Below are 26,458 nucleotides of genomic sequence, written 5' to 3'. Positions count from 1 at the left end.
TGCCCTTACATATTTTATTGATTTACTATGTCTATTTGAAGGGAGGGAAGCAAGGAAGAGAAAGCTAAGCAGAAATGTATCGAAGCATAACCACCTATTACAAGGGGCTGGAGCAGTGTCACTGTGTCAGAGCCAGGGTCACTACTGATCCCAGTCTCTGGCAGAAGAAACAGACCCAGAGTAAGAAATACTTTCCCAGGACCACACCCACACAAACCTCCACAGCTGGCACCAGGGCCTGGGTCTTCCGTTCTCATGGCTAGGGGTCTGCAGCCACTTGCTTTCCTCTACCCATTTACTCATGTGAGTGCCTACTGCATGCTTTAAAACGAGACAGCTCTTAAGTCTTAAAACAATGATATTCATAGCCCATCTCCAGCTACTAACCATGCTTGCCTGCCTGGGACCCATAGTGGGCTCCTACATACCCAGAGGTGCAGAGCTAGGAGCTGAGGGAAGACAGTGGCTGGACATGGTGGCACACCTGGCACTGGTGAGGCAGAAGCAGGTGGATCTGCGTTTGAAGCCAGCCTGATCTACATAGGGAATGCCAGGCCAGCCAGTGCTGCAGAGTGAGACCCTGCCCCTCGCCCAACAAAATGAAAACTAGGGAAGACCGGGGTGGGTCACTCTTAAGTTTATAATGTATCAAACACACATCTGAGTCATCTGGGATTTCAAAACCTGCCATCCTGAAGTGGTGTGGGCAAGTACAACACTACAATCTGCTTTCCAGACTTAGCCGGAGCAATCCAGCTGTTAGCTCACTCCTGCCCCTTCATCTCTGACTTACCACAGGGATGGAGGTATGACTCAGTGGTAGTGTGTGGCTAGCACAGCTCAGAGCCCCCAACTATTTCAAGCATACAGAGGATGAGAAGGAACTTGGTGGGATGTAGGAATGTCTCATGATGTGGTGCTGGCTAGACAACTGATTCCTCCAAAACCCAGCCAAATCACACACAAACATAGGAAGCCTACTGTCTATGTAACCTCCACTCTGAAGCAGCAGACGGAAAGGTAGGGGAGAGACAATCCCAACCCTTTGGTACTGGGTTGGTACTAGTTGCGAGCAGCCATCTGATCACGCCAACCCACTGGACAAGCCTCCCAGACACAGGAACTTTAATACACTAGGTCTGGTGGCTCATGCATGTGATCCCAGCACTCCAGAGACTGGGACAGGAAATAAGGAGTTCAAGGCCAACCTGGGCTACACGAGGACACTGTCTCAAACCTCGCAGGCTCCAAAACAGTAAACCAAAATATATTCAGGACGGGGAGGTGTGGTTAAGGAGGAAAAAAAAAAAAAAAAAAAGGAAACACACAAGAAACATTATTAACTGCCAATTATCTGAAAGTATGAGTCACACAAAAATGTATGCTCATAAAGAGACTCAGTGGGTCACAGTGCTGGCTGCCAAGGCTGACGGCCTGAGTGTGATTCCTGGAATCTGCCTGGTGAGAAGAGAGCAGACTCTCCCAAGTTGTCCTCTGATGCCCATGTGTGCCACAGCACGAGTACATTCACACACAGGTGCGCGCGCACGCACACACAAACACACACAGTATAACATTTTAATTTAAAAGACCATTATACACCATATAAAGCTTTATTAAATTGAGATTATTTACAGACCATAATAAAATGAAAAATACATGACATCAGTTTTCTTACAGAAATGTGGAAGACTTGTAGCAAACAGCCGCCCCTGATACTGTCTTAACATTTATTAGGAATAAATGACAAATGCTTCACCTGAGTAGCACCAGGGCCTCACCCACAGGCTGAAACTTACCTAGTAATCTCTTAGCCCTATTATTTCAGTATCCGTTCCACAGACTGGAAGCTGTTGCCCCTGCAGGCTGACAGGCCTGAAGATTCAGTGAGGGGCATCTGTTGTCACACAGTGATGCCCGGGCTGCCCGCAAGTTCAAAGAAGTGCTTTTGCCATGTTCAAGTTATCACCAAGAATGAGAAAAAGGAAGGTGGGCATGGTAGCTAGGGCAGGTCTGCAATCCCAGCATGTAGGAGACAAGGCAAAGCTGCCCTGAGTTCCAGGCTAGCCTGGGAAATAAATATACTGAGTTCCAGGCCAGCCTGGACTATAGCATGGCACCCTGTGTAAACAACAGCAGCCCCAGAAAAAAAAATGTGTGCCAAAGAAAAATGGCACATGTGAGTCTGTGTGACCACTTCTGTGCCTGCTGAGATTAAAGGACCAACAGTGACACCCATGGAAGGCACCTAACACTCTTCTTTCCCTTCCTAGCTTGAGACGGGGTTACCATTGTTGCCCCTGCTAATTTCAAATGTTCAGACTCAGGTGATCCTGTCACCTGAGCCTTCCAAGTTTAGGTATGCACTACTATGCCTGATGAACCACCTGGGCCCCAACCAGAACCCACAGTTAAGTCACAAAGTTACTGGGCACCACAACTGCACAACTGCACGAAGAACACAAGCAGAAGGCTTAAGCACGTCTGTCGCGTGTGCCTACCCCCTGGTTTCAGTGCCTAAGGTGAGAGTTCAGTAAATCTGCACCGCTGTCCTCTCCTGCGCTCAAATTCTTAGCATTGAAACAGACAACCATCTCATATGCTAGACCTGAGAAAAGGGACTACTAGAAGGGCACTTAATTTTCTGTCCTCACACTTCATCGTTTATCGTTCACTTCAGAAGTGTTATAAGGAGCGCACTAGGGACATTCTAACGCAGGGTCCATCTCAGCTCATCTCCCCCCGGAACAAAAGGACTAAGGACAATTAAGTCCTGAGTATGAGGCCTGGGAGGATTCTCTGACCTGTGTGGGTCACCCATGCCAAGAAGGGTAGGATAAAGGCTATGCCCAAGGATGGGAGCAGATCGCCACTGTGTGTGTGGGACTAGCTCCTTCTTACTTTAAGGTAATGAAGTAATCAAAGCTGCTGGAGTTTTCCTGGCTTTGGCCACTATGTTCTCATGAGGAAAGGGAAACTAAAGTTTTACGCCCACTGCCTCTTGTGTTCCCATCAGTGGGAGTCATGGTCTATAAACTTAGGCCAACCAATTAGAAGCAATAGATTTCCAATACCGATGAGACCCTAAGCCCTAGAACCACTTTATGGCTTGATGGTCCTGAGCAAGACGCTGACATGGCAGCAGACAAGGCTCCAGCGTCCAGCTCAGTCCGTCTAAGTGATGAGACTGGGCTGAGTAAAACAATGTCTGGGCACGCTGAGGCACACAGGCAGGAAAGGCAAGGATACACAGCACTCAGAGAAGGCACTGTCTGAAAGCAGCTGTCACAGCACTCAGTTCTCCAACTACCAAGCAGGGGCACAAAAATGAGTTTGGTTTACTCACCCCAAACTCAGTTAAAAAAAAAAAAAAGGCCTTTAAATGAAATCCCTATTTCACAGGGAGCTCACCACACAGAAGAGGAAGTCATTCACAGTGATTTCTCATTAAAATAAGATCTAAGTCAGAGGCTGCCTCCCCTTTACCATCCATAATAAGGGATCTGGGGTTGCACCGTGGTCTCCCAAGACCTGACGTTACCTGTACAGCTGGACTATTTTTTTTTTTTTTTTTACATTAAAACACACTAGGTAAAATATACAACTTCTAAGGAGAACGCTACAAAATTGTGTATTCTGGAGGCTTTTGTTGTTAGCGGTGGGTTTTACTTTTGCAATGCCAGGAGTGAACCCAGCCTTGGGCTTGCATAACAAGCACTAAGCCTGAGCTTTAACCCTTTCATGAGCTTCAACAGTTCTTTGAAAGGGGCCTAAGTTTTACCATATTCATAACACACAAAGACAGAAAGGTTCCTACTACAAAGCTTCCTGTACTTTGCAGCTGTAACCCACAGCCATCTGCTCAAACAGCACTCGTTTTTTCCATTCCTCCTTAAACCACTGTCTACCACTTGAGGGAGGTGTCACTTTAGGACAATTTAAGGCTATGGGGAACATTGGTTGAAATAACTAACTGGCCACCTGGAGAGGTGTCTCAGCTGACATTTTGGATGCTAGCAGTAGAGCCCAGGGTCTTTCAAAATTACATGCTGATAGCAGGTCTAAAAAGCCCTGAGAGCTCCCTGAAAATATCATCTTCCTCCTCAGTGACGCTAAGACAATGAGTCTGATGCTGTACACCTGAACCTGAGTGAGCATCTGCCTCCCTGGCTGAAGGGTTACAAAGTCACACAGTTACATACTTCTTTACACACTTCTCCCAAGGCGAGGTGAAGATCACAATGAAAGAACCAAGCAAACGGCAGAGACTTGAGTGTGCTCCCTCACAATTGCTACTGCCAGCCTCTACGGGCATCTGCAATGGCAAGGGTTCTGGAGCTAACGTCACTACAGCAAGAGGCAGCATCTCTTACAGAAATGGAACTTTAAGTATAGTTAATTCAGGGGACCGTGTCTGATGCTGACAATGGAATGGGCATCAGGAACGGGAAGTACAATTGAGGCCGCTTCTCTGCCATGTGAAGTGTGGCAGGTACATAACTAAAATCACATACAAAGAAATCCCAGCTAGTTACAGGGCTTAACAATGACCTCATCTGGGAGCATGCAGGTGGCAATGAAGGCCTGATGGGCAGAACAGGTTATAAAGGAGACAAAGGGCAAGGGGCTAAGGCTGGTTTTGTTGTGGTGCTAACAATCCAACCAGGGCTTGCATGCTGAGCCAAGCAAGCGCTCGCTCACCACTGAGCTACATCCCCAGCCCTGGGATAGTTCTGAGTGTGTAGTAACTCAAAGACACGTGATCTGAATAGGGCGGGTAAAAAAGACTTCTCTGCCCAGTTATAATACAGGAAGGTAAAGGGGATATATCTAAGAAACAACACAAAAAAATTGGCAAGCCAGTCCAGTGGTGGTGCACGCCTTTAATCCTAGCACCCAGGGAGGAATATCTCTGTAAGTTTGAGGCCAGCCTGGTGTACAAAGCCAAGGCTACACAGAGAAACCCTGCCTCAAAAAACAAAGAAGGAAAAAAAGAAGCTTGGTTCAACAGCACAGGTGTAAAGTTCTGGCCCTGAGGCTGAGGTAAAGGGCCAGCCGAGGCACACAGCAAGACCCTGCCCCAGGAAGGACAAGTAAAACAAAGCTGTTAGATGCAGAAGCAGCCTCAGTGTCAGCAAGGAGAAAGGAGAGGACAGAGGAGGAGGAGGAGGAGACAGAAAGGAAAATGAGCCAGGTTCCCAACTGCACACACTCCACAGGAACAAGAGCAGACCCTTCTGAGTGGGGAGCTGAGTGGTGAGAAATGGCCAGAGAAAAACACCAGTGTTAAATATAATAAAAAGCTTAGGAATCAGAGCCCACAGAAGGCCAGCAAACATTTTTCTAAATGTAAGCAAACTCAAGAGGACCAGGGCTCCACACAGCAACTCCAGGAGTTCCATGGAGTGTCTATACCAATATATGGGGTCGGCACGGTTTATACTTTGGAGAACTTACTGCTTCTAGGACATGAATTTGTTGCATTAAAAAAATAATTTGTTTTAAAAAACAAGACAGGCAACAATCTAGTTTTTCTTCAATAGTTCAATCAAGGATTATTGTAAGGATCCACTGAAACAGAAGCAGACGGGAGTAAAAATGGCTCAGACTTGTAGATTCTCTTTAGAAGATGCAGCCTCCGTCTGAACACATTACTGCACTTAATACTCATTTTTTAAGGGTCTGTCACAGTGACAAAGTCACCAGAATTCAGTGAACTTTCAGACAGGAGCCAGAATGTCGTGCTATCTGTGGCTAGCCAGTCTCTTCAGGAACAGCAAAGGAGACCAACAGCTCAGCTGTCAGAAGCAAGCTACCACAGCACTCGAGGATCACTTGGAGACCACCAGAAGTGCTGCCAGGGGTAAGCCACTCGGCCCTCATTTCAGTGGGGCATGCTCATCTCTCTGTGCGGTTCTAAAGCCTGGGAGAACCACACAGCACTTACAACATGCGTCATCAAGGCATCATGTCAGTCTACACACAAGTAGCTGACTGCCATCTAAGTCCACAAGTAGTTGTGTGTGGGAGTGGCGTCCTCCAAGCCCTCCTCCTCTGAGGATAGCTCCTCGTCCTGGGCAATTATGCTCCCTAAGCCATATTCCTGCTCATGAACAGAAACTTCATTTGGCGTGAGGTGAAAAGAACCTTCCACGAAGTCAGCAAATCTGCAAAAGAGAGGGGTGCCCATTAGAAAGCTGCCTGTCCTTCCCAAATGGCTTCCAAAGTAAGACCCGGCTGAAAGCTCAGCATGCTGCAGTCCAGTCTAACTGCAATCCCTGTCCTGTCTGCAGATATGCAGAGTGAAGCAAGAACAAGGCAGGAAACAGGAAGGGGATCACATATGGACATCCTGGGCACCCTCCTCCTGCCTGCCAATCACTACCCTGCCCTTTTTAGTTACGAAGTGCTAAGGTTCCTTGAGTCACCACATTCCTGATAAGAGAAGATTAAGGCATTACAGTGCTTTGCACTTATGGCCCTATAAACTTTATGTTATCATGATTCCAAATTGAAACTTCACATACTATACTCTTTGGTACAACTACTCCCAAACAAAAAGGGGGGAAGGCAGACTCAGACATCAATGTCAAACTTACAAGGGCCACACTTAAAACGTGGTACTGAAGTCTTCACGAGTTAATGCCATTATCAAAACAAGGAGGCAGCCGCCTTGGGGAAACAGGAAAGATTCTTACATGATGGCACAGATGACTTTCTTCTGACTACTACTCGGGAGCAGTAATCAAAGGGCAACATATAACAGTTATCTACAAGTATGATCTCTGTCAGAACTCAATAACTACCCATAAATACCCAGCTTATCAGGCCAACAGTTTACCTTTTGGGAGACTGAATTCGAGATATAGTCTTCCAGGCAGAGCACTCTGGACTGTTACAAAATTCTCGGAGTTCCTGTAAAGCCTTTTGGGTCTCCACCTCTCCTTGTATCCGATACTCTTCTTCTGTCAGGAGGCGAGGGGGGACAGGCATTTCTCTTGCCTTACACATCCTTCTGTGCTCACCAAAACAACATCATGAGTCATTAATCAGCATCCATATCCATCCTTATTCCACTTGTTTCAGGAGGCCAACCACACAGCAGACAGACTAGGCACTCAGAGTCATCACCTCCACCTTCCTTCATACACACCTTTCAGTACAGTGTGCTCCCGACTCACATGCCAAACTGTGAGTGAAGAACTAGAGCAGGCAAACTCCTTTATTTTCCAATAAATGACAAAATATTTATTTTCCAATAAGTGGAAAAACAACAAAATGATGCTATAATGTTAGGGTTCATGAACTTAGTTTCGCAAACTGAAGGTACCATTTTGTCTGCAATGGGACAGCCACTGACAACCTCAGAATCCAGGACCATTTACTTTTGCAAGAATAACATGCTATGAATCTCATCTTAAAATAAGATTAAGATTTTTGGAAAAATCTGATAGTTGGCATGAAATGACCTGAAACCTGAACCTGAGGGCTATAGTATAAACAAAACAACACAACAATATAATTTGCACCACCTAGTGGTAACAGGAACACAGGACATTTTACTGGATACTTTTATTAAAAAAAAAGAAAAGAAAAAAGTAATAAATATACTCAACTGAGAAAGGAACAAGGGTAGAAACAGCACAGTGATTCCTCACATAGGTTCCCAAGGAAAAGCTTTTGCTGCAAAGTGCATCCCAATCTGATATGCAGACACAAGCTACACTGTCTTTAGTCACCTGTAGGTGGTGTACAGCCAATGCACAGGGTACTCCAGGTTCTTGGTGCACAGTGCAATGACAACCAGAGCAAAGGCAATGTGTGGCATCTGAATGCTGGCGTACATGAGCCCCAGGCCCACCAGCTGCAACGCCCAGGTCAGCAGATTGATACTTCGTTCATTCTCCAAGGGTCCATACTTGTAGCACACTGCGAAACTCATGAATCCAACCGTGAGGATGTAGCCTGTGAGAAGTGGCAGAAGTCATTCCTTTCAACCCTGCGTGAAAAGCAAGTAAACTCCTAGATGGCATCTACTGAGCCGGGAAATCAGGCAAGAGCTGGACTCAATTGCTTACCTATTTTGAATTTTCAGGAAACAAATTTTATTCACTGTTCCTCACATGCTCATATGTATCACTCTGATCTTTTTTATCACAAGTTTACTTAGTTCAAATAACAAAGGGGTTGGATACATGCTCACAATTACTCAATACTCGTCCAGAGGACCCAAGTTCAGTTCCCAACACCCACACTGGGCAACACATGCAGTGATCTGACAGGACAGGACCAGCATTCAAGTGCGCACACATACATATAATTACTAACTAAATCTCTTGTTGTTGTTTTTTATTGGCTTGGCCTTTTTTTTTTTTTTTGGAGACAGGGTTTATTTGCATAGGCCTGGCTGTCTCTGAAATCAGAGATCTACCTGCCTCTGCTTCCCAAGGGCTGGGGTTAAAGGCATGTACCACCACCAATCAAAACTAAATCTTTTTTAAAAGCTACATGTTGAACATTTCTAAATAGTCTATTTTAATCCCCAAATATAAAAATCTACATTAATATTCTCAAATAATAATTGAGTTCCTATAAAAAAAAAAAGGGTTTTTTTCTTACTATATACAAAGACTCATTGCAGTTTTACTTTTTTGTTTTGTTTGGTTGTTTTGTTTTTTGAGACAGGATTGCTCAGTGTTACCCTGGCTGTCCTGCACTGGCTCTGTAGATTAGGCTGGCCTCAAACTCACAGAGATCCGCCTGCCTCTGCCTCTGCCTCCCAAGTGCTGGGAATAAAGGTGTGTGCCACCACTGCCTGGTGTAGTTTTACTTTTTAAGGTTCCCCTTCCTAACATGTTTAAATTAACATTAGTAAAGCCAATTTAAGTTTTTAAGCTTTGCTTATTGTAGAGATAAATGCCAGCAAATTAAAGTTTCATCCTTATCAACAGCATCTGAGTTCAAAAAATGAGCCAGGCATGGTGGTGCACGCCTTTAATCCCAGCGCTCAGGAAGCAGAGGAAGGTGGATCGCTGTGAGTTCAAGGCCAGCCTGGTTTACAGAACGAGTCCAGGACAGCCAAGGCTACTCAGAGAAATGCTGTCTCGAAAAACCAAAAAAAAAAAAACCAAAAAACAAAAAAACCCCAAAGATGATGTTAAGGAGATAGTGGTATTAGAAACAAATAGAAAATTGTATTTTCTACGAGTTAATTAAATGATGTTAACTAGCGACTTCTTGTTACCAGGCAACATCTTCTCACAATCAAGCAACCTATAGACACTCACAAGGGAAAGCCAGGCCAGCGATACTTACTCAGAAGATAATGCCAATAACACCTCCATATCTCTTGTAAATTCTTAAAAACTAGCTGTATGAGGTACAGAGAAAAAGACCAGCCTCCTACCAGGATGACATAAATGGGACTTCTCTAGACAAAGTAGAAATGAAAGCAAAAGTTACAAGGCTTTTGTAAAAGAGCAAATGGGACATTATTTTCTTACAACTCAACCTACTCAAAATGCATAAAAACCTATCTCTTTAAAAAGATGTGCTTTATACCTACAAAGGTACAGCGGGCAGCGAGCACAGGCAGATGAGATGCTAAGTAACAGAAAAGCCTAACTCTGCAATTAAAAACACAGAGTGGCTCTCAGTCCCCACTGCCCACATACTGTCAAATAAAGAGCGTGTGTGTGATCGGGCTTCCTGTCTCACCATGCAGGCGCCTTTCAGAATCAAAAACTAGGACAGCTGCAGGCTCATCAGCGTCAACACAAATGCTCAGTGTCCTAAGACAGCCCAGCTCATCCTCAGCACTTCGGCGACTCTGACTACTCACCTTGGGCATGAATTTGGAGAGCATGAAGATGATGATCAACAGAGAGGCTACAATCCCCACGCTCATGCCAGTGGAGTAGTAGAAAACTTGACTCCTGCAGAGAAAACATCATGACTATGTAATATCATTGCAGGTCCTAGAGAGTACTGATGGGATCACAAGTGCCCTAGCTAGACAGCATCAAGTCAACAGGAGGAAGCCGTCCAGTATTTAAAGCTACAGAAACGTGGGCAGGTGAAGTGGTTGAAAGATTATGAAGGTCAGTATCAACGAGGTCCTCTCAGGCTCACTTTTGGCTCCATTGCTCTTCAAATCTGCTGCACATTGTAGACACAGAGGACAGAAAAATCAAGTTGGAGCTGGGTGGCCTTCATAGTGCCAGCATGGGCTATGCAGGATGCTGAGTGGCAACTCTTAGCCGCACCCCACCTGCAGCAATACTGACTGCCCACACAAGACACCATAGTAGTGCACTGAAATCTGTTTTAGGAATAACCAACCACATTGAGATTGGATTTGATGCCCATTCCACAGGCGAGAATTCACATCTGGTGCTGCTGCCCTCATCAAAAGCTCATGGCTAAGGAGTCTGTGGACCGCAGTGGGAGAGCTACTGCTCTCCTTCTGCTAACTAGATACAATGTGCCCATCAAAAGCTTGTTTTTGCAGTGGTCAGTGATGGCTGCAGATTCCGAACTGGTCAAAGCACCTAGCCTGGCTGGCCTTTGAATGTCCAGCCTTAAGTGGGGTAGCTGTACCAGCCCCTCCAAGGCTTAGGGAACACCATGAAAAAAGGCTTCACAGAGTGCAAGAGCTGAGAGGAAGGGGAAGAGTGGTGAGAGCCAGACGCCAGGCACGACACGCTTGCTGCACTCTATTTTATACTTCAGTTTTTTTGAGGCAGGGTCTATGTAGCCCTGGCTGTCCTGGAATTTATATGTAGACCTGGATGACCAGAAACTCAGAGAGACTCCCCTGCCTCTCATGAGCCCTATGTCCCACAAAGAATTTGTACAGTTACTGGGCCATGGGAGAGGGAGACACGGTTTTCAGTGGTGCAGCCTGCGGCTGTAAACAAACCTTCACCTGTGCTTGTGGAACAGCCCTAAGGAAACTATGACACACACACAAAACAACCCACGGAGTCCCTTCTGTAGTTTGTGTTGGCCAACTCCTCCTGGAGTGTGGCTGATACACCTGGTGGGTAGCCCCTGCTTGGAGAAACTAGACTTGCCCTTTCCCACAGGCTTCTATTGTACATGGTGTCTTGGTTAGAGGCAGGACTCTGTGCCCACTTCCCCTTCTCCGTGATGGGAATTGACTGGTTTGAGTAGTGTGGGACTTGTTAACATGGCCAGAGTCTGTGTTCATCTGTGTAGTGTCTGGGAGTCATCCACCACCTCCTCTTCTACACAGATCCCGGAGCCGTAAGGGGAGGGAGGTCCTATACAGACGGCCCACGGTGGGACAAGTAGTACAAAGCCTCACTCTTGGGTGAGGGTCTCTGAAGCGGTTGAGTGAGGCACTGATCAATGGGGGAGCATTCCATCACTAGCAGTCACTTTACTGCTATGTTCTTTTAGCAGAATAACTGCAGTAGCTTTTCCCGTAAGACCCAGGGCTTATCTAGTCTCAGGTTCCTGCCGCTTCTGCAGGACCAGGTCAGAGCTTCCTCTCAGAGTGGCCTCTATACTAGCGTACATCAAGCTGGCAGGTTTCTAAAAGAAGGAAATGGACAAGTACCTGGTGCTTGTCCCTCGTATCTAAACAGCATGGAACTCACCAGCATAACACTTGGCATCAATTTCATTGTGTAAATTTAATTGTAACATTACTTCTAACTTGACAGTCAACTTTATAGTACTAGGTAACTCTCTTAAACTAATGATAGAACTACCTAATAAAAGGTACATTAATTAACAATTATATTCAAATCAGGGGGAAATTTCTATTTTTAAAATATCCAAGCAAGGCCAGAGATGGAGCTAAGCTGTCTCTACGGCCTGTTGCTCTTCCGGAGGACCTCAGCTCTGTCCCAAGCACCCATGTTGGACAACTCACAACTGACTAGAACTCTAGGTCCAGGGAATCCAATGCCCCTTTCTGGCCTCTGCAAGCACCAACAGATACACATTTTTTACAAAAAGAAACTGCTGGCTCTGGTGGTGCACACCTTTAATCCATCACTTGGGAGTCAAAGGCAGCTGGAGTTTGTGGCCAGCCTAGTCCATATAATTGAGTTCTAGGCCAGCCAGCACTACATAGTGAGATTCTGTCTTAAACAAACAAACAAAATAAATGTAAACAAAATAAATAAATCTTTAAAATACCCAAGCATAGACCCTATGAGAGAATAGCAGTGCTTACAATTCTGATGATGAGAGTTTTATCAAGTCCACACCCACCTGCTCAACAAGTCTCCACAAAAAAAGAGCGTAAGTCCAAGGAGGAAAACAAGGAAAAGTTTGGGGTCAAATCCTGAAACAAATAAAATGTTTGCTTAACAGAAGGCTCAGTTAAAGGTATTACAAAAGGAGACACTGGTAGCCCTGGTCAACTCAAACAAAGCAAATGGCCCAACTAAATGGCAGTATGCACACCACACAAATCCTGGGCATCCTTCCAGAGCAGAGACATAACCAGGTTTCTATCTATCCTGTACTCTCCTGAAGATTTTACTCCAACTCCTCTAAGGATTAGGGGGAAAGTGATCACTTCATGCACTTGCTCAAAAGGGGTCCCTGCTATTTGGGTTTCAGGGAATGTGAGAGATAGACCTAGAACTTGGGTGTGTCCTTAGGTACTCTACCTAGAGTTTTTCTTACCCAACCACATCTCCTACTTTGCTCACTACACAGCACTGTGCTGAAAAAGTCTGCTTGTCAAACATATCTCACTCAGGACCCGGAGACCTAAGCAGACCCCTTGGTGGCACACCAGAGCATCCCATGGCTTTTACATTCAAAAGCGGGAGTCTAAGGAAAGCCTAAAAACAGACAGGAGATGGCAGAATGAGTAAATACAGAAGGAACACTCAAAGGCGGGCCAACCTCACATAGCCACCTGTCCACAGACTGTCAGACAACAGGAAGAGGCATAACATGTCTGTAGCAAAACCTACATCATGAACTCTAAGGAGTAACCAAGGAGAAACCGAGTCAGGATTTGAGGGACTCCACCTCCTCTAACAACACGCTCTCAGATGCCGATAGGAGAAAAAACTTCTCCCAGGTCCAGTAAATAAACAGTAAACTGTGGGGTCTTCACCTTTCATTATGATCCCACAAGTAACTCTGTTGTGAGTTCCTAAGTTTATTGTTTAGCGTTCCTGTCCTCAAACATAGGCCTGAACAAAGCAGCACAACTACCTCTGTCAGGAAGTCTCCAGAACCGGCTGGAGAGAGAGCTCAGAGGTTAAGAGCACTGGCTCCTCTTCCAGAGGTCTTGAGTTCAATTCCCAGCAACCACATGCTGGCTCACGACCATCTGTAATGGAATCTGATACTTTCTTCTGTCATGTAGGTGTACATGCAAACAGAGCACTCATTTAGTCTGGAGCAGTGGCGTACCAGGTGGATCTATGTGAGTTCGAGGCCAGCCTGGTCTACAAAGCAAGTCCACAATAGCCAAGGCTACACAGAGAAACCTTGTCTCTAAAAACTAAAAGAAGAAAGGAGGAAGGGGAGAAGGAGGAGCGGCTGGCTGACTTCAGTAGTACTGACCATTGTGACTTAGGGCCTGCCCACCTCTAGGCAACGAGTTACTGAGGGAGACTTTTAACTGTAGGCCTTAAAAGTCTTATGTGGGGTGGAGTCTCCCTAAGCTGTCAAGAACCACGGTATAGTCAAGATTGTAATAAAAAACAAAATGAGCTGTCCTGGGCTGACCTCTCTGTCTCAGTGATTACACCCTCCACAGCTCTGTCCCATCGCACTATAGAATCCACCAGAAAATCAGGTGAGACTTACTCCGCGTCACAATGACACTGTATTTGGTGTCCTTCTCTATAATGTCAACTTTGAGGCAGGTCTTTGTGCTGTACAGACCCACATTAACATAGGTGTCATTCAACTTCTCTTTTAAAAAGGAGGAAAAAAAGTTCCAGACACTGAACTGCTCTAGCTCCTTCAGCTTCTCCTCACTGTCCACCTGGGTGACCCGGACCAATTTGGAGCTATTCACCCGGACCTGTAACACAAATGAGATTAGGATCAAACAGTGAGAAACCTTCATAACATAACTTTTAGAAACCTTTAAACAGCTCATGAGCCATGTGCCAGTTTCCCTCAGAGCTAACCAGAAACACACAGCTGCCGCAGCAAAACATGATTTGGCAAATGATGCTGCTGTGTTAGAGAGAGAGGCGGCTGCCACAGCCTCTTGTTAACACGGTCTGAGTCTGCTATTAAGTCAGAAAGGGGGGAAGGAGTTCCCAAGCACAAAGAGTTATCAACACAGCTATTTACGATCATACAAAGCAAGGACCTGGAATATTAAGAAAATTGCCAGTCATAAACAGCCCAGAAAACTGAAAATGTTTCCCATAACGACAGGCTGAGAAGTTCAAGGCATTGTCACAAATCACTGATTATGGATAAACGTTGGTTATAATGTGCCCCAGATACAGCATGAATTTTGTATCAGAAAATAAAAAAGGAATTTTAAAAAGCCCACAAGCCCAGCTCTCTTGTTGACGTGAACAGCAAACACCCTTATCAGTGTCCATATTTATAGCAGCATCTTCAAAAGGCTCATTTTGTTCAGTCACCATCGCAGCCACAGACTCCTGCTTGCTGGTGACTTGATAGTGTTATGAAGTAAAAGGGCCCAAAGTCACTTTTCCCACAGAGACCTCTCTCACAATCAAAACACAGCGAGCGGGACGCACAAGGCAAGAGTCTACGTGCAGACAGGCACACCAGATTCCAACCCAAAGAAGGCACAAGGCACAAATGAGGCGTGAGTGTACAGACTGCAGGAGAGAGGACGGAAGCTCACCTCAGGATCATAGTGCGCTAAGCTGGTAAAGGGACCTGAGAGGCCCTGGGTGAGGGGCGTCCAATTACCTGTATCCGTGTCCATATGTCATGCCACTTGGGGATAAGCACATTTTTATAACAAAATTGTTGACTGGAATTCATATCAACTTGGGACTCCTGAAGCATGACCACATTTACATTAATTCCAGCTTTATGCAAAAAGAAAAGGAAACAAGAATTAAGTATAACATAACAGAGCATGCTCATAACTCATTTTATAGAATGAATTAAACTGACCCCTTTGTTAAACTTGGGCTTACAATATAAAAAACAAAAACCTGAAACGAGAAACAAAATAAAGCAGTTTATCTCTGTCCAATTTGCATGTGCACACACTTGCTCACACGGGCTTGTTTAGGACTGACTAGGGGACATCAGACATACTGCACATGTGCTCTCTCACTGAGTCACATCTTCAACCTTTAACTGTCTGTTACAGAGGGTTCCATTACACTACCACAGAATAATAAAAGCTACTCTTTTTTGTGTGTATGTATGTTTTGTCCATGTGTGTCTTCTTACTATGTGAATGCAGTGCCCACAGAGGCCAGAAGGGGGTGTCGGACCCCCTACAACTGGAGTTACATGTGGTTGTGAGACCCCGTGTAGATGCTGGGAACTAAGCCTGGTTCCTTTGCAAGACCAGCCAGTACTCTTGACTGCTGAGCCATCTCTCCAGCCCTGTAATAAATACCTTTCTGAACACTGAGTATGCTGTCTGCTTCTCTTAACCCACTTGACAATGCCGTGTGCTAGGCATTCTCATAATCTCTATTTTACACACAAGGAAACTGATGCCTAAGGACTATTCATTCCCAAAGTCACACAGCTAGTAAATAGTCCGTGATCCTCATACCCAAGGCCAGCTTCCACCATGGCCATCCTCTTCCTGCCTTACAACAGGGTAACTAAAGCAGGCTAACATAACCCACTGGTTGGTTTTCCCACCCCTTTTCTGAGTAGGGAGGACAGAACTGGTGGAGGGTTTGTTGGGTTTCTCAAGAGCCCACAGAGCAGGTACTAGAGGACGGCAAGGCTGCTGTGCTGCTCCCGCTGTTTTATCAGCCAGTGATTATCCATCACCCCTCTGATGCAAACTAGGAGACTGCCTCACTCTGTATTCATTCTTAGTAATTCAGAGCTGGGAAGGCCACTCTCCCACGCCTTCCCATGCAGCCTGCATTCTATGACACAAACATTTAAGTAACTTTTTTCTTTGTGGTATTAGAAACTAAACCCAGAACCTCTATTCTATTTCTTCATTGAATCTCTGTATTATGCAGAAAATTTTAAAATATTTTGTTTTTACATTTTTTGTGGGAGTGAGGGGGATGTAGGCATGCATCAGAGAACAACCTGATTCTTTCCTTCCACCATGTTGGCCCCTGGTATAGAACTCTGATCATGCTTGACAGCGGGAACCCTTACCATCTAAACCATCTTCAAAACCCTGCGCACAACACTCACTGAACAACCATAAGTAAAAGGTAATTATCAGTGGTTTCTAGTGTAAGGTAAATAGATTTAAATTTTTAAAAAATCCTCAACGAAATCCAAGTCAAAAATTATCCATACAAAAAGCAATTAATGAGCTGAGTGGTGGCACACACCTTTAATCCCAGTACTTGGGAGGCAGAATCTATGAGTTTGAGGCCAGCCTGGCATACAGAGTGAGTTTCAGAACAGCAAGGGCTACAAAGAAAAACCAAAAAAACAAAACCCAAACCAAACAAAAAGCCTCAATGCCCACCAAGCAAAAACAGTTGGGTTGGGTTTTTTTTGGTTTGTTTTTTTTATTGTTAAAACAACTTTATTAAGAGATTTGGGGAAACCCAGGTTGGATAAGCCCACGCTGTCTGATTTAAAAAAAAAAAAAAAAGTAATTTCCTTATTACATTTTATTTATTTACTTTGGGGAGGGGAGTCTGACACAGTACGAGTGTGGAGGCCAGTGGACAACTTTCAGGTGTCAGTTCTCTGCTTCCAACACATGAGTCTTAGGGACCCAATTCAAGTTGTTAGACTTGATGGGCAAGCATCTGTACCCACTGAGGCATCCTGCCAGCCAAAGTGATTAGTTCAGTTCCCAGCAACCACATATGGCTCACAACCATCTATAATAAGATTTGGTGCCCTTTAATCCCAGCACCTGAGGCAGAGGCAGATAGATCTCTGTGAGTTCAAGGTCAGCCAGGTCTACAAAGTAAGTCCAGGACAACCAGGGCTATAGGAGAAACCCTGCCTCAAAAAAATCAAAAAAAGAAAAAAAGAAATTCAGTAACAAATATTGGTTAGGAATATGAAGAAATCAGGACCCGATATACTGTTGTATATACAGAAATGTAAAAGTGGCACAAGTGTGTGTGTGTGTGTGTGTGTGTGTGTGTGTGTGTGTAGAATACTATAGTTTAATAGTTCCTTATACAATTCTAGCAAATTGAAAACACGTTCACACAAACATGCACATGAATTTGTATTAAAACATGTCATAGCAGTGTTATACATAACCACCAAAGAGTGGAAAACCCAAAATGCTGTTCAACTAATGAGTATACAAACAGAACATGTTATATCCACACACGGACTATTACTTAGAGCTAAAAAAGAAAAAGAAAAATGAAGTATTAGAGCTACACAGATGGCTCAGTGGTTAAGAACACTGGCTGCTCTTCCAGAGGATTTGGGTTCAATTCCCAGCAGCCACATGACAGCTCACAATCACCTGTGGCTCCAGTTCCAGGGAAAGCACGTGCTCTCTTCTGGCATCTCTGGGCACTAGGAATGCACAGGGTGCACAGACATACACAGAAACAGAATAGCCATATAATTAAAATACAATAAAAAGTAATACAGGGCACGGCTTTAATTCCAGCACTCGGGAGGCAGAGGCAGGTGGATCACTGTGAGCTCAAGGCCAGCCTGGTCTACAAAGTGAGTCTAGGACAGCCAAGGCTACACAGAGAAACCCTGTCTCGAAAAACCAAAGATTAAAAATTAAAAATATAAGTAATGAGATCTGGTGCCCTCTTCTGTCGGGCAGGCATACATGCAAGCAGGATGATGTACGCATGGTTAAGTAAATGAATCTTCAAAACAACAAAGAAATTAAATATATATATATATTTTTTTGGAGGGGGCATTGGAGACAGGGTCTCTTGTGTAGCCTTGGCTGTCCTAGAACTCTCTTGGTAGACCAGGCTGGCCTCGAATTCACAGAGATGTGTGTACGTACACACACACACACACACACACACACACACACACACACACACACACACACACACACACACACACACACACACACACACACACACCCCACTCATGCTGAGCACAGTGGTGCATCATTTGTCATCCCAGCTGTTGAGAAACCAAGAAAGGAAGCTTATCACAGGCCCAGGACAACCTATGCTACACAGTGAGTTTGAAGCCAGCTTGAGCTGTACAGCAAACCTTATCTCATAAAGTGAAAACAAATGGACTAAGTTTATGTAAAACTTGAAAATAATGTATTTATGGAGCTGGGCGTGGTGGTGCACACCTTTAATCCCAGCACTTGGGAGGCAGAGGCAGACTGATCACTGTGAGTTTGAGGCCAGTTGGTCTACAAAGAGAGTCCAGGACAGCCAGGGTGACACAAAGAAACCTTGTCTCGATAAACAAAATGTATTTAGGGATTTAGATAAACAAAATGTATTTAGGGATTTACTGAGGATGGGCTGGCATGGTAAAGTACATCTGTAATTCCAGCACTCAGGAAACAGAGACAGGAATCACTGCAAAGCTGTATCCTTCCTCCAAATAAAGTGGAAGTTCAAAAGTTTAAATTTTTTTACATTTTTTAAACAGCTCCACAGTTAACATCCTTTAAAACCTACATTTTAGCTGGGTGTGGTGGCACATGCCTTTAATCCCAGCATTTGGGAGGCAGAGGCAGGTGGATCTCTGAGTCGAAGCCAAGCTGGTCTACAGAGTAAGATCCAGGACAGCCAAGGCTACACAGAGAAACCCTGTCTCAAAAAACAAAAACAAAAACAAAAACCAAAAAAACAAAAACAAACAAACAAAAAAAAAATCCGAAACAAAACCTAGATTTTTATTTTTAAAGTCAGGTGATAGTGGTACATACTTTAATCTCAGCACTCAGGAGGCAGAGGCAGGTAGATCTCTGTGAGTTCAAAGCCAGCCTAGTTTACAAAGAGAATTCCAAGATATCCAGGGCTATACAGAGAAGCCCTGTCTTGAGGAACAAAAAAATTGAGCAAATATTCAGGAAAACACTTTCTTCTCAGAATTTAGTGTATCACAACTTGCTCATTAAATCAACCTACAGACACACTAAAGCTAGTAGCTAGGGCCTGGAGGTGTACCCAAGCAAGGCTGGCCTTTAGCTCTCACGTGATGTGGCAGACAGGAAACCAACTCCATTTCCCCCAGCACTAGACAGCAAACCCAGAGCTTTGCACCACTGCGGCACCCATTGTACCATTTGGACTCTACCCTTAGATTTGTTCTACGTTGTGTCTGTGTCAGTATGTGCACACTCTGGCTTCAGAGGAGCTGGAGTTACAGCCCCCTGATGTGTGTGCTGGGAATCAAACTCTAGTCCTCCAAGAGCAAATTGCTGAGCAATCCCTCCAGCACCGCCTTCTAATTCTTAAATACCCTCCGTTCCTTTCTGTCAAGAAGTAATCCAGTTCAAAATCAGAAGCCTCTGTAACAACTAGCATCTTTCTAAGATTACACATTTTTACATCTAGTGTTAGATGTATCCCTGCAAGCACGTGCCACAGTGTGTGTGTGTGTGTGTGTGTGTGTGTGTGTGTGTGTGTGTGTTTGCCCGCGCATGTGTGCGAACAGGTGCCACAGCATGTGTGGGGAAGTCAGAGAACAATGGATATGAATTGGTTCTCTCCTTCTACCATGCAAGCCCCAGGCCTGGCACCTTATCCCCTGAGCCATTTGGCTGGCCCCCAACTGCCATCTTTCCAGGCTCCAATAGATTATTCCAAATCTATGGCCATAGAGATGTCCCCAGTTAAACTTGGGGACTCACGGGGTTTAAACAAGACACAAATGGGGAAAGAGACATGCTGAGCTGAGGGGTGGAGGATGGGCTGAGCAGGGCTGAGTGGGGCTAAGGGGGGCTGAGGGGTGGAAGATGGTTATCAGAACAGACTATGCACATATATGGATCTGTCAAACAACAAATTTAATTAAAGTATTTTAAAACTTAGCATCTTTAATCAGCAGATTTAGTAAAGGATTATTAAATTACATGCTGAGACAGATGACTATTTGAAAAATAAAATCCATCCAGATCCTCACCTCACATCAAACAAACACCAATACAAATTATAAATTAAAAATGTCAGGGCCACCTAGCAAGACCTGTTTAAAAAAAAAAAAACACACAAAGTCTAGAGCTGTAGTTCGGTGGTAGAGCACTAAATGCTACATGCTTGAGGATGTAGGCTCAATTCCCAGCTCAGATAATGATAATAATAATAATAATAATAATAATAATAATAATAATAATAATAATAATAATAATAATAATAATAATAAAGTATATCTAAAACTTATCCTCCAAAACAAAAAAATTCAACTTTCCAGGTGTCTCTTTATCTTGTTATTGTGTGTACCCGTATAACAGGATGCTAGTGTGCGCACGCGTGTGCACATCTTCAGGGAGTTGGTTATCTCTTCCAGTTACAGACTTCATGGACCAAGCTCAGGTCACTGGATTTGTGTGGTGACTTTGTTTACCCTCAGAACCATCTCACTGGCCTAGAAATCTCTTAAATATAAATTCAAATACTGAAACCAAATGACCACATATAAAATATGGAACTTTCTTTTATAGAGGGGTGGGCTGGAGAGATGGCTCAGTGGCTAGGAGCACTGGCTGCTCTTTCTTGGGCAGGATCCAGGTTCACTCCCAACACCTCTATCCATCTGTAACTCCAGGTCCAGGGATCTGATACCCTCTGCTGACTGCTGCAGGCTCCAAGCACACATGTGGCAAAAGTACTTACATGCAGACAAAACACTAACACATAAAATAAATCCAATAAAATAAGGGAAAAATAAGCTCTAAATTTTACTTTGCAATTATATGAAAGTCCTTATAAATAACAATCCCAGTACTGGGATGTGGCTTGGTAGGCCTCATGCATGGTGAGTGTAAAGGCCTAGATTTGATTTCTAGCACCACGAAAAATAATTTTTTTTTACAAATTTGTAACTAGATATGGTGCATGTAGATGCACACGCTTCTAATCCCAGCACACAGAAGGTAGGGGTAGGAGGATTAAGAATTGAAAGTCAGGTGCAAGGCATGGTGGCACATGCTTTTAATCCCAGCATTCAGGGAGGCAGAGGCAGGAGGATCACTGTGAGTTCAAGGCCAGCCTGCTCTACAAAAGTATGTCTAGGACAGCCAGGGTGAAAAAAAAAAAAAAAAAAGAATTGGAAGTCAAGCAGGCATAGTGGTACACACCTATAATCCCAGCACACTGGGAGGCAGAGGCCAGCCTGGTCTACAAAGTGAGTCCAGGACAGGACAGCCAAAGCTACACAAGAAACCACCTGGGGAATTGGGGGTTGGGGGGGGGGGGGAGAAAGGAATAAAAAAAATTAAAGTCACTCTCTGATACAAAAGGGCCAACCTGGGCTACAAAAGCTTGGCTCAAAAATTAAATAATACAGTAGGCCATAAACAAAGGACATATGCACCATTAAAATTTAAAGTCTGGAGCTGGGGAGATGGCTCCAGTATGTAACGTATCTGCTTTGTAAACACATGGACCTGAGTTCAGGTGCCAAGCACCCACAGAAAAGCCAGGCACAGTGGCATGCACCTATAACCCCAATGCAGAGACAGGACCCAGGGAGACAGCAGTCCAGCCAAATCTCTAAATCCAGGCCCACTAGGGGAATCTGTCTCAAAAACAGGGTAGCTAGGAATCCAAACTGACATCAGATATCAACCTTGGGCCTACACATGCACACATGTGCACATGACCACTCCTGAATGTGATCACAAGAATACATGAATACACACACACACACACACACACACACACTGGAGGATGCTCTAATGTATTTTGATGCTAATTACTGCTTGCTGTCTCTGTGATCTACTTTTTGATTAATAAAAAGCCATCCCACCTGGGCAGGGCAGAGGAGATAGAGGTGTGGCTAAGGGTCCCGGGTTGGGGAGGGGGGGAATCCTGGGAAGAAGAAGAGGAAGAGAGATCCTCCCCCGATCCCAGGAGAGGGTCCCGAGAAGAGAGGAGAGGTTGAGCCGCTATGGGTTAGGTAGAAGAAAAGCACATGGCCAACATGGATGGAGGATAAGGCCCAGATGAAGAACATCAGCAAGTATTTGGGATTATGGATGGGAGGGAGCCTGATAGAAGTTATTAGAAGCAGATGGCACAGGAGTGGGGCACACCTGACCCATTATGGGAGGTAGTTTAGAGGATTAATGTCTGCCCTGCCCCAGGTTAACTAAGGCTATTTTAAAATATAACAAGTGTCAGTGTCTTAATTGATTGCTAGCCCGGCATACTGATAATACTAATAATACAAATAAAAAACAATACATATGCACATGTGCAATAAACTGCAAGGGTTTTGCCTACTTTATACCTAACTGCAGTAATACTTGCTAAATAGTCTAAAACACGTAGAATTAAATGTTTCCAAAACTTCCAGCAACAAGAAATCAACATGTGAGAAAAACTGCATTCGACTGGTTGAGTGCCTGATTTTCACAATGCTCTTTATTGCTGACACCCACAATCAGGCTGTCACTCCCTGGGCTGTCCCTAGAGATAAGCTTTCTCCAAATTAGAAGCCCCTGAGCTTCCCCTCCTAGAAGAAATTTTAGAGCCTGGTGGTGATGCTTGTAACCTCAGCATTCTGGAGTTTGAGGCAGGAGGATTTTTTGTTCCAGGCCAACCAGAGCTACATGGTGAGTTCCAAATCAGCCTGAGCAACATGACAAGACCCCGTCTCAATAAAACAAGGGAAGCAAGCAAAGAAAGAAGTTTGCTATAAATATTTATTTATTTATTTAAGATTTATTTATTAAGCCAGGTGTGGTGGCTGTAATCCCAGGACTCAGGAGGCAGAGGGAGTCACATCACTGTGAGTTCAAGGCCAGTCTGTCTACAAAGTGAACCCAGGACAGCCAAGGCTACACAGAGAAACCCTGTCTTGAAAAACCAAAACAAACAACAAAAAAAGATTTATTATTTATTCTGTGTTCTGCCTGCTTGTATGCCTTAAGGCCAGAAGAGAGCACCAGATCACATTATAGATGGTTGTGAGCCACCATGTGGGTACTGGGAGTTGAACTCAGGACCTTTGAAAGAACAGCCAGTGAGTGCTCTTAACCTCTGAGCCATTTCTCCAGCCTTGTAAGTTTCTTTTTCATTTATGTATTTTGTTGTTTGTTTGTTTTGAATCAAGGTCTCACTATGTAGCTCTGGCTGTCCTGGAACTCACTATGTAGATCAGGCTGGCCTCAAACTCAAGAGATCCACCTGCCTTGGTCTCCAGAGATCTGGGACTAGCCCTGTGCCATTATGCCCAGCTTTTTGTTTTAGGTTTCAATCCCCAATGCCCTGTAAACAAAACTTCAAAGAAAGGGACTGCTGATTGCACTTAGTGTTTTCTATTTCCTCACAGCTCAAGGCCCCATTTAAAAGTTTACTCAGGTAACAGTCCTTCCAAATGCTTCCTAGGCCCCAACACCCTGCATCTGGGAAAGAATCTTTGCTGAACACCGACACCTCTGTCAAAAAAAAAAAAAAAGCTTTCAGTCCCTTTGGAACAATGTACCTGTGGGTGTTAAACCCTCTTAAAGGCACACGTGAGGGCATGTGACAGGCAGTTTGAGCGTGGAGCTGGATGGTTGCTGACTGACTGTCTTTATTGTCTGGGGTTGCTACTCCCTCCAGTGGACGTTTGCAATCATCGCTTTTTCTGCTGTCCACTGTTTGACAAGGCGATTAAAAAAGAATCGGTTTCTTATAAATGTTTTAATTTTTCCGGACTAGAGCACAAAATAATCTTTTTTTTTTTTAAACCCAGTCCAGAGTGGACTGTCCAGCAGCGGGTATAAAATAAATGTGCATGAAAGAGTGAGCAAACTTAGGGAAGATGTGCTCAAAAGCTCATGACCCTTCTCCAGGGCTGTAAAGGGGAAAGGGGGGGGGGGGGTGGGGTGGGTGGAGGTCTTAACAAGAGGGCGTGGTGGCACACTTCTTTAATCCCAGCACTCAGGAGGCAGGGGTAGTCGGATCTCTGCGAGTTCAAGGCAGTCTGGTCTACGCAGCCTGTTCCAAGAAAGCCAGTGCTACGCAGAGAAACCCTGACTTGAAAAACCATTCAGGTAAATTCTACTCGACTCTATCGAGTGTGTTTTTAGTGAACCGAATGAGTGGGGCGTTTACTTTCTCATGACATTATCTCAGGGCGAAACGGTCCCCAGACCGCCTCCGTTTTAACCCACACACTCCAGGGACCCAGCAGCACCTCGCACCCGCTACAGGGTGTCCCATCAAGGCCAGGCCTCGGACGAGCAGCCCCACGACGCTCCCCGCAGCGTCTCCTTCGGCACCCCGCACCGCACCGGGATAACGGGCTGCACCCCTGGGATGAACCCACTTTCCACCCGCCCGCGGGCAGCTGCGGCCCGAGTGGTACCTGAGTCGCATACCACGCATCCGGACACGACCAAGAGCAGCCACGCGGCACCGCCGCCGCCCCCGGCCCCCATGCGCCAGGGCCCGGGACCAACCGCCGACCGCGGCGCCACTTTGATTCCTCCCGCCATGGTAGCTTTACGCGGCCGCCTCCTCCTCGCGAGCCCCTCCTCAGCAACTGTCCCGGAACGGCAGCGCCAGCAGCCAATCAGCGGCGAGCCCCGCCCTCGCGCTGATAGGGCAGGCGGGGCTTCGCGCGCCCTGCCCTCCGCGCCCCTAGGAGCCACGCCTCTTAACGACCGCAGCCCTGGCGACGGCAACAGGAAGATCCCACCCTCTGCCCAACCTGCTTCCGCCCCCTGGTTTATTTACAAGTGAGATTGATGGTAGGGCTACCCAATAGGAAGTCAGAATGGGCGCGGCCTCCATCGAAGCTGTCTCCAGTGCCTTCTGGTTTTTCTTTCCTTTTTACCTTGGTCATCTTAATTACTGGCAGGCCAGCGGAAACTCTTTACGAATAAGGTTCTGAGGTGACGGTTTGTTTTTTTTGTTTTTGTTTTTGTTTTGTTTTTTATGATAAAAAATCAAAGTCCCCAAAGTTCTGAAAGATTTCAGCGTAAATGCAGGGATATTGTCCGCTGTCAAGGTTTTGTAGGCATAAACAACGTTTTTAAAAAGTGATCGTAGACAGTGTCGCACGCCTTTAATCCCAGTACTCAGGAGCCCGAGGCAGATGGATCTACGAGAGTTCGAGGCCAGCCAGGGCTACACAGAGAAACCCTGGTGGTGGGAACGGGGCAGTAGAAACTGGAGATGTACCTGGACTGTGCACAAGGCCCCGGTTTCAGTCACCACCGCCACAGAAATACAGCGCAAGTCACGGGGATTTTGGGGTTTGGACTGAAACAGGTGAAAATTAAGAAAGAGGGTTCTTTTGTTTTTCCTTCCCCCTAAGATAGAGTTTATCATCTCCATTTAAGATTTACTTATTTATCATATATACACAGTGTTTTGTCTGCATGTACACCAGAAGAGGGAGGGCACCAGATCTCATTATAGATGGTTGTGAGTCATCTATGTGGTTGCTGGGAGTTGAACTCAGGACCTTTGGAAGAGCAGCCAGTGCTCTTAACCTCTGAGCCACCTCTCCCGCCCCCATCTCCATTTAAAAAGAAACTAAAGCTAAGAGAAACACAAAAGGGGGGGGGTGAAAAGGGGGCGCTGGAGAGATGGCTCAGAGATTAAGAGCACTGCCTGCTCTTCCAAAGGTTGTGAGTTCAAATGTGGCTCAGACAGAACACTGTATACATAATTTAAATGAAAAAGAAACACAAAAGTGGTTCTGAGCTCAAATCTAAGTTCTTCCCACTATGAGACACAACATTTGGGGGTCCAGGCAGTATGTATTGTACTTGCAGAAACTGAAAGTGACTCAGTTTGTAACCCCATCCCTTGGGAAGCTGAGGCTGGAGGATTGCTGAGAACTGAAGACTAGCCAGGATTATAGAATTTGAATCCTGAGAATCTGTGATGTGTGTGTGTGTACATACATGTATGCATACATATGTACACATTGTGTTCATACACAAACATTTCTACATACATGTTACACATCTCTATGGCGTATTGAGATGACTCTTAGTGTGTAAAGAAGCTCATCACTCAAGCTTTGAGTTCTGTCCCTAGAACCTACACAACAGGGGGGTAGGTAGCAACGCTCTTGCTCCCCACAGGTTGCCCCCTGACTTCCATACTGATTCTGTGGCACACAGTACCCACCCCGAACACACAATCAACCAATCGATGGAGGCGTTTCTTTTGTTATATCAAGGTTAGCAGGAGGCACAGTGGCCCAAATCTTT

At 45.2% G+C, this 26,458-nt stretch overlaps 1 protein-coding gene across 1 annotated transcript; it reads right to left on the bottom strand.

Annotated features, from left to right (window-relative positions):
* Positions 1-5,836: 5,836 nt before the first annotated feature.
* Positions 5,837-24,742, bottom strand: Nemp1 (nuclear envelope integral membrane protein 1). The gene is made up of 9 exons (XM_051170597.1): positions 24,598-24,742; positions 14,908-15,029; positions 13,810-14,029; positions 12,247-12,319; positions 9,842-9,935; positions 9,316-9,430; positions 7,740-7,965; positions 6,842-7,015; positions 5,837-6,167 (listed from the first exon to the last, which is right to left on the bottom strand). The coding sequence occupies exons 1-9, from the start codon at positions 24,725-24,727 to the stop codon at positions 6,002-6,004; spliced, it is 1,320 nt and encodes a 439-aa protein (XP_051026554.1). The 5' UTR covers positions 24,728-24,742; the 3' UTR covers positions 5,837-6,001.
* Between the last annotated feature and the right edge of the window lie 1,716 nt (positions 24,743-26,458).

The sequence above is a fragment of the Acomys russatus genome, chromosome 28 (genome assembly GCF_903995435.1).
Source record: "Acomys russatus chromosome 28, mAcoRus1.1, whole genome shotgun sequence".
NCBI classification, from domain to species: Eukaryota; Metazoa; Chordata; class Mammalia; order Rodentia; family Muridae; genus Acomys; species Acomys russatus.
Note: the sequence above shows the minus strand (reverse complement) of the source record. Positions and strands in the feature narration are given on the sequence as shown.

Coding starts and splice junctions, on each gene's coding strand:
- Nemp1 (XM_051170597.1), bottom strand. CDS start 24,727: ATGGCGGGAGGAATCAAAGTGGCGCCGCGGTCGGCGGTTGGTCCCGGG. Junction 14,030..14,907: donor ACATATGGACACGGATACAG/GTAATTGGACGC, acceptor TTTGTGTTACAG/GTCCGGGTGAATAGCTCCAA. Junction 12,320..13,809: donor CAGTGTCATTGTGACGCGGA/GTAAGTCTCACC, acceptor TATTTGTTTCAG/GATTTGACCCCAAACTTTTC.